Source organism: Spinacia oleracea, chromosome 6 (assembly GCF_020520425.1).
Source record: "Spinacia oleracea cultivar Varoflay chromosome 6, BTI_SOV_V1, whole genome shotgun sequence".
Lineage (NCBI taxonomy): Eukaryota > Viridiplantae > Streptophyta > Magnoliopsida > Caryophyllales > Amaranthaceae > Spinacia > Spinacia oleracea.
In genome coordinates, this window is record NC_079492.1 from 137,577,151 (window position 1) to 137,585,363 (window position 8,213).

At 37.1% G+C, this 8,213-nt stretch overlaps 1 protein-coding gene and 1 non-coding gene across 16 annotated transcripts; both read right to left on the reverse strand.

Annotated features, from left to right (window-relative positions):
* Positions 1 to 766: 766 nt before the first annotated feature.
* On the reverse strand, positions 767 to 873 carry LOC130464485 (small nucleolar RNA R71). The gene has a single exon (XR_008924894.1). It is a non-coding gene; the product is annotated as a small nucleolar RNA R71 (small nucleolar RNA).
* A 1,508-nt stretch (positions 874 to 2,381) lies between these two features.
* Positions 2,382 to 7,674, reverse strand: LOC130463859 (uncharacterized). 15 transcript variants are annotated; one of them, XM_056833133.1, is made up of 7 exons: positions 7,071 to 7,671; positions 6,830 to 6,938; positions 6,607 to 6,680; positions 5,941 to 6,001; positions 5,543 to 5,630; positions 5,120 to 5,175; positions 2,382 to 2,659 (listed from the first exon to the last, which is right to left on the reverse strand). In XM_056833133.1, the coding sequence occupies exons 2-7, from the start codon at positions 6,852 to 6,854 to the stop codon at positions 2,628 to 2,630; spliced, it is 336 nt and encodes a 111-aa protein (XP_056689111.1). In that variant the 5' UTR covers positions 6,855 to 6,938; positions 7,071 to 7,671; the 3' UTR covers positions 2,382 to 2,627. The 15 variants fall into 15 exon arrangements, 6 of the variants coding, with proteins under 6 accessions (XP_056689111.1, XP_056689108.1, XP_056689110.1 ...); XM_056833130.1 differs by having other exon boundaries at positions 6,607 to 6,938; positions 7,071 to 7,673; XM_056833132.1 differs by having other exon boundaries at positions 6,830 to 7,671.
* Between the last annotated feature and the right edge of the window lie 539 nt (positions 7,675 to 8,213).

Genomic DNA, 8,213 nt, shown 5'->3' on the forward strand with positions numbered 1-8,213 from the left:
CTTGCTATATTTTTAGTTGGTGAACGTTAGGTTTATCTTTGATAGGAGTGCGATTTAGCCTGTCAAATTTTGGCGCCGTTGCCGGGGAGACGGTTTTATTTTCTGTTGTTGATTGATTATCCTAGATTATTGTTTGTTACTACTCAAGGAACTCACGTTCCTTGAGACCGGATCTCACATTGTTTTGTAGTCTTTGTCTATGCCCAGGACCGTAGGTACTAGTAATCTTACTCCATTCGATCCTGAGCCCGAAAGAACTTTTCGTAGACGAAGAACTTTCATTGCACAGTGTGGGAATTACTCTGACTCTGATCATAATATTGGCGATCTTTTTCCTTCAGATACAGATTCAGTTTCAGAGATAGAGATGGGTGACGAAAATCTGATACCGCCACCTACCCCACGGCTTACGGACTATTCTAAGCCAAGTCTGTCCGTGCTGCCAAAAGCGATCATGCCTTCTATTGCAGCTGAGACCTTCAAGATTGAGCCCGCATTGATTAACATGATCGAGAGACGCCAGTACGGTGGGGAACCAGGTGAAGATCCGAATCTTCACATTCAGTCCTTTATCCAATATTGCTCCACCATCAAGCAAAAGGGATTGACTCCAGAGCAGACTATGGAGATACTTTTCCCGTTCTCTTTGAGTGGGAAAGCTAAACTGTGGATTAATGGGTTGAATCGGGCGGCTTTGAAAATCAATAATTGGGAATCCTTGGCTCTTGCTTTTTATGTTAAATATTTTCCACCTGAGAAAACGGCTCGTCTGAGGGGTCAGATATTAGGTATCTCACAACAAGCGGATGAGAGTTTGTTCGAGGTTTGGGAGAGATTCAAGGATTTGCAAAGAGAATGCCCGCACCATGGTTTGGAAGATTGGTTCTTGATTCAGCAGTTTTATAATGGTCTGGGCAATGAGTCTAGATGTTTGTTGGATTCAGCTGCCAGTGGGAGGTTCATGCAACTTGAGGTGCCTAGAGCTATGGAGGTGATTGAGGAGATAGCCATTCACAATGCCCAGTATGGAAATCCTAGAGGTCTATCTAAGAGGGGTGGTAAGCATGATTTAAATTCTATTGAACAATTAACTGCCCAATTGACTGCTTTACATTATAAATTCGATAATATGCAAGCGGCCAATGCTCAATCTGCCCAACCTGTTAGTGTAGCTGCTATGAGTGCCCAACCTACTACTATTTGTGAAAGTTGTGGAATGTCTGGTCATTATGCACAGGAATGTAGAAGCTCTATTGAACAATGTAATGCTTTTCAATCCTACAAACAAAACAACCCATTCTCCAACTCTTACAATGAGGGCTACAAAAATAACCCTCTGCTTTCCTACAGGAGCAACAACATCCAAAACCCTCACCAAGTTCAACATCCACCACCACAACCATATCAACCCCCACACCAACAATCTTACCAACCCCGAAACAACTACAACCAACAGTCTAGTGGGCCACCTGGGTTCTCTAGACAACACACATCACCCCCACAACCACAACCTCAAGCCACACAGCCTGACCCTATGCTAGTAGAGATGAGAAACATGATGCTACAAATTCAAAAATCTCTAAGTGAAAAGGATGCAAAAATCGATGCTCTTACTGCTCATAACAAGATCATTGATACACAGCTGGCACAGATGGCTACTACTATTGCAGGGAGGCCACCAGGCCAACTTCCTTCACAGCCCGAAAATAGGGAGTCTGCTAATGCAATTACATTGAGGAGTGGTAGGGATTATGATGGTCCTTCTATGCCGGTTGAGGTTGATTCCGGGGTGTCTGCTAGTGATCTGGTCAGTGAGGAAATCCCGAAGATAGTTATGGGTGAAAAGGAACCAGCTGAAAAGATAGTCAATGAAAATGAGGCTACAACTGCGGTTAAGAAGGGAGCGGATATACAAGTACCACCTATTGCACTCCCCTTCCCAAACCGACAACCACTAGTAGAAAAAACCCTTATTGCAGCGGGCTTTTAGACCCCTGTTGCAGCGTACATCGTATGCTGCACTTGGGGGGCCTGCAACAAGTCCGAACTTGTTGCAGCGTACAAATGTTCGCTGCGAAAAGTACTTTTTACAGCGTACATATGCATGTACGCTGCAACAAGTGTCAAAAATTTCGCCAAAATCTTAACTTGTTGTAGCGTACAAATTCGTGTACGCTGCAAAAAACCCCACCTGTTGCAAGGTACATCTAATTGTACGCTGCAACAAGTCTGAAATTTTGCCAAATTTTACACCCTTATTGCAGCGTACACATATATATGTACGCTGCAACAAAACACTTTTGGCGGGAAAATTTTAATCTTATTTAGGGATACCTAGAGTGCCTTGCACCAAATATAGAAACCTGTCACAACAATAATAATATCGCAACCTGTATAAACATTATAAAAACAATAACTGGTGTTTTGTATACTATATATCCCAAAACAAAGTGCGTGTAGTACATTTAAATATATGTATGTTCCAATTTCAACGTACGCATACATTTTAATATAAAAGATTGTTCTATAATATCTAAGCCAACTCGATCAAACGCGCTAAGGCCAATAATAAATACTTGCTGGTAAAAAACTTAGCCCATTCCTCACGAACCACATGAATTTGCTCACTAGCATAAGGCGCATTCCTCGTAGTATAGACCTTCAAAAACAAAAATTTGATGAGAGCATTAGATTAAATGTCATTTTAGTCTAAATATGACCTATAACGACCCGATGAGCCTTAAATGTGCATAAATAGATTGGAATGAGTATTGAAAACTTTAAACTAAATATATTAATCATGTAATAAGTTTGAAATAAGTCATTAAGTTCTTTAGTTCAAAGTTGGGAACGAAAATGTCATTTTAGTCTATATATGACCTATAACGACCCAATGAGCCTTAAATGTGCGTAAATAGATTGGAAGGAGTCTTGGAAACTTAAAACTAAGCATATAAATCATGTAAAGGGTTTAAAATGAGTCTTTAGGTTCTTTAGTTCAAGGTTAGGAGCGAAAATGTCTCATTTTAGCTTAAATATAACCTATAACGACCAAACAAGTCTCAAATGTGCAAAAATATATTTGATTGAGTCTTAGAAACTTAAAACTAATCATATGAATCATGTAATAAGTTTGAAATGAGTTCTAAAGTTCGTTAGTTCAAAGTTGTGAGCGAAATGTCATTTTAGCCTAAATATGAACTATAACGGCCAAACCAGTCTAAAATGTGCATAAATAGATTGGATTGAGTCTTTAAAAGTTCAAAATAATCATATGAATCATGTAGTAAGTTTGAAATGAGTTTTTAGGTTCGTTAGTTTAAAGTTGGGAGCGAAAATGTCATTTTAGCCTAAATATGACCTATAATGGCCAAACAAGTCTCAAATGTGCATAAATAGATTGGAAAGAGTCTTGAAAACTTAAAACTAAGCATATTAATCATGTGAAGGGTTTAAAATGAGTCTTTAGGTTCTTTATTTCAAAGTTAGGAGCAAAAATGTCTCATTTTAGCCTAAATATGACCTATAACGAACAAACAAGTCTCAAATGTGCATAAATAGATCGGATTGAGTCTTGGAAAGTTAAAAATCATCGTATGAATCATATAATAAATTTGAAATGAGTTCTTAAGTTCGTTAGTTCAAAGTTGGGAGCGAAAATGTCATTTTAGCCTAAATATGACCTATAACGATCCAATGATCCTTAAATGTGCATAAATAGATTGGAACGAGTATTGAAAACTTAAAACTAAGCATATTAATCATGTAATAAGTTTGAAATGAGTCCTTAGGTCATTTAGTTCAAAATTGGGAGCGAAAATGCCTTATTTTAACTTAAATATTAGCTATAACGACCAAACAAGTATCAAATGTGCATAAATAGATTGGATTTAGTCTTGGAAAGTTAAAACTAATCATATGAATCATGTAATAAGTTTGAAATGAGTTCTTAAGTTCGTTAGTTCAATGTTTTGAGCGAAAATGTCATTTAAGCCTAAATATGACCAATAACGGCCAAACAAGTCTCAAATGTGCATAAATAAATTGGATTGAGTCTTGAAAAGTTAAAAATAATCATATGAATCATGTAGTAAGTTTGAAATGAGTTTTTAGGTTCGTTAGTTCAAAGTTGGGAGCGAAAATGTCATTTTAGCCTAAATATGACCTATAATGGCCAAACAAGTCTCAAATGTGCATAAATAGATTGGAAAGAGTCTTGGAAACTTAAAACTAAGCATATTAATCATGTGAAGGGTTTAAAATGAGTCTTTAGGTTCTTTATTTCAAAGTTAGGAGCGAAAATGTCTCATTTTAGCCTAAATATGACCTATAACGACCAAACAAGTCTCAAATGTGCATAAACAGATCGGATTGAGTCTTGGAAAGTTAAAAATAATCATATGAATCATATAATAAGTTTGAAATGAGTTCTTAAGTTCGTTAGTTCAAAGTTGGGAGCGGAAATGTCATTTTAGCCTAAATATGACCTATAACGATCCAATGATCCTTAAATGTGCATAAATAGATTGGAACGAGTATTGAAAACTTAAAACTAAGCATGTTAATCATGTAATAAGTTTGAAATGAGTCCTTAGGTTATTTAGTTCAAAATTGGGAACGAAAGTCCTTAGGTTCTTAGGTGGCCTGAAGTATAAGATTAATTAGCTCATATGTTTCAGTTATGTACTTTACTTTAATAGCTTCATATTGTTTTTCACTTTTTTGTTCTTCTATAAATAGCGTTTATGAGCAGTACGAACGCAGGATCAGAACATAAGAGCAACTATCTATTTCAGAATAGAGTCTCTTAATTATGTTGATACTTCTATTAAGCTCATATGTATTAGCGTGAAACATTTCTAAATTTTAAGCACTGATTTCTGGTGTCAACACAAGTTTTGTTAAATTATACTTCTTGAACTAAGGTGGGCATATAGATTGTTTACCAGTTGTTGGGATGTGTGTAGTAAAAGCATAAAGGGATAGACATGGATGCATTAAGATAGAGTGTCGACTCACAATAAGATGGAGAGCAAAGGACACGGGAACCAAACTCTGAATACCGCAATCAACCAGAATTATGCATGCAAAAGTAGAAATAAAAAACAGATCTACTAACCAAGTGGAAGATGAATCAAAGTTGGGGAAAGGATACGTCCAAAACGGCACGAACGACTGCATAAGACCAAAAGAAGCTCGTTAATATAAAGAACTCCAAATGAAAATGTTAGTAGCATTATAATTTGAGCATAAGTGCATATATAAACAAGGTTTACAGAAAAAAATTGGTAGGAGCTGATGGAAGGCTAAAATGCTAAATACAAAAGGTCCATTTGTCTTAAATGATTAATAAGAAACATCAAAAATTGACAGCTTAGAAAACATTGCACTGAAATAGTGACCACGGTGTCTTGATATTTGATTGGCAAGAGGAAAGTAAACAAACAGAAACAAACCCTTTTTGTTACTGAAATAGTGACCACGGTATCTTCATATTTGGAGCACCTACATTACTAATGTTAGTATGTGTTGGGGTAACTACCTCAAATGAGAAACACCCGAAGAAAAAGTTGAAGAACTGACAAAGATGGACCAAACAAATGTTCGCTGTCCATATTTGCCACCTGCCACTTCATAATAACATAAAATAAGGAGAAATAAAAGAAAACAGAGGGAAGAGACATTACATCAGTAAGTAAAAAGTTGGAAATGAGTAAGTTGCTTAAAATTTGTGTTGGATAATTACAGGTTTAGCTTGGCTAGGAACCTAAGGCTGTTATCAAGTGCAATCATGACTAGCTTGTGTTTGTATGAGCTAGCTTAGAACCTGTAAAATAAGCTTCTTTGGTGGCACTACAGAGTACAAAAGATAAGTGTGAAAAATATTATCCAAGTCTCAAACACGACAGTGGCAAATAGAATATGGACAATATATATAACCTGCAACGCAATCTGCTGCTGTGTATACACTCTCTTGCTCTGGCTTTGGTTGTTGAGTACCCTGGTTAGCACGCCGAACAGTAAGGGGTTTTATCACTCATCTTGATTCCATTTAATGCTTGACAAACAATATCCGTACCAACAGTACCAGCACTCTCACTCAATGGACTAAAATCAGAAGATAGAAATAGTTTATTAGTAGCTGAAATAACCCAGACAGTAAATTAAGATATTATTATTGTCTTAATTATGGCAGAGGGCAACGAAACAGGCAACAACTACTTTACATCCGCTAGATACTATTTTTGTACTATCACGTTTTTCTCCCTAAAACACAGTATATATGAAGCTCCATCCAATATCCAATCAACAGAAAGCATAATACATAATTTTCAGACGAGAATACATTATCATATGTAGCCAAATACAACGTTTTTCAATACTGCAGTCTTCTAAGCAGGTGCAGAAGAAGAATAAAAAATTAACTAACCTTCTTTATAGAGATTACGGATTATACCAGATATTGGTCAGAAATATATCAGAGCAACTTCAAAATGCAGATAACAGGAATCAATAACGATATAATTTTAGTAATTGTTGTTTATGTTCTCAGGCTTTTGATAACAAGAAAAAAAATGAAGTCCAGACTAGAAATGGTGTTCTTACCATTGTTCCTTTCTCAATAACCACATCAAAAGAATCATCCGCGAAAGGCAAGTCTAGCATGTCAGCAACCATGACTTTAATTTCAGACATTGAAGGAACCACCATTCACCAATCATCCCAAAATAAGAAACAGGGCAAGAAAGAGGGATAATCAGTATGGCTAAATCGAAATTGATTCATGATTCAACTAGACATTAGTCTACTAACTTAACAGCCTGCATACCATAAAGCCAGACCAGGTAATCCATTGCTTAATTCATTAACTTCCCAACTGACAACTAAACTGGTACTTTGGTTAACTTGCCAACTCCAATTAACTAAATCAAACCAACCTACAATCGTAGTGCACAAGGCTCTCGGTTCTTCAATTCATATTTACAAAGTATAAAACATAATTGCACAAAATAATTCAAATACAATTTAATTAGTAATTTTAATTGAAAATACAAAAATAAAAAATAGACCTAGCAAGCTCCGTCAACCACCACCGCGGGCTGTCGTCCGTCAATCACGCTACTGCTGTGGAGTGGTTCCGAGTAGTCCTCTGCCGCCGATACGAAAAGCCCGAACTCCCAAATCCCCAAATTCTAATTCACAAACCCTAATTTCTTAAACTTAATTGCAAATTAAAATCCCGGCAAGAGAAGGGAATGGGGCCGCGGTGCTAGATTTTCTTGTGAAATCCCGGCAAGCTAGGTCTCCGTGGTTGAATTACGGCAAGTTAGGTCTGCTTGCGATTTTTTTTTCTACCGGACCAGATAAGAGGAGTAGAGGAGAGTGATTGAGAAGCAGAGGAGAGAGAAAAAACACAGAGGTGAACAAAGTAGAGAGGAAGATGAACAAAGTAGATGTGAAGGTGAACAAAGCAGAGAGGAAGATCGAAGAAGAAGAAGAAGGGCGGTGTTTCCGGTAGAGCTGAGGTGAAGGAAGAATCGAAAATTTTGAAAATGAAAAATAAAATTAAGTCCACTCAACGCGAGCAAAATTTTGAGACTGTTGCAGCAAACAAAGAAGCGAACAAATTTTAGACTGATCTGTCGCAGCGAACAAAGAGACGTACGTTGCAACAGGATAGAGGCTATTGCAGCGAACAAATAAAAGCCCCCTGCAAAAACGTTTATTGCAGGGAATAATTAAATTGTACGCTGCAACAACCCTTTAAAGAGTTTGACCCGCGTTGACCGGCTGGTTGTTGAAGCGTATTAATACATGTACGCTGCAATAAGGGGGCTGCAACGGGGGTTTTTTCTACTAGTGAACTCAAGAATAAGCTAGACAAGCAGTTTGGCAGATTCTTGGAAGTGGTCAAAAATTTGCAGGTAACGGTTCCTTTTACTGAATTAATTTTACAAGTTCCTGCTTATGCTAAATTCATGAAGGATATTTTGACCAGAAAACGTGCCTTTTGTGAGGTAGAGACTGTAGCTTTCACTGAGGAATGTAGTGCTTATTTGCAAAACAAGTCTCCACCTAAACTTAAGGACCCCGGGAGTTTTTCCATCCCATGTAACATTGGCACCGTATTTATTGATAAAGCTTTATGTGATCTAGGTGCTAGTGTGTCTGTCATGCCTTTGTCTGTCTGTACTAAACTGAATATGGGTGAG

Bases quoted from the DNA above. Each gene is read 5' to 3' on its own strand.
- LOC130463859 (XM_056833130.1), bottom strand. From the start codon at position 6,711: ATGGTGGTTCCTTCAATGTCTGAAATTAAAGTCATGGTTGCTGACATG. The intron at 5,631-5,940 runs GTTATATATATT...GTTATTATGAAG, and splicing joins AGCAGCAGATTGCGTTGCAG to TGGCAGGTGGCAAATATGGA. The intron at 5,176-5,542 runs GTAGTTACCCCA...GGTCTTATGCAG, and splicing joins TCGGGTGTTTCTCATTTGAG to TCGTTCGTGCCGTTTTGGAC.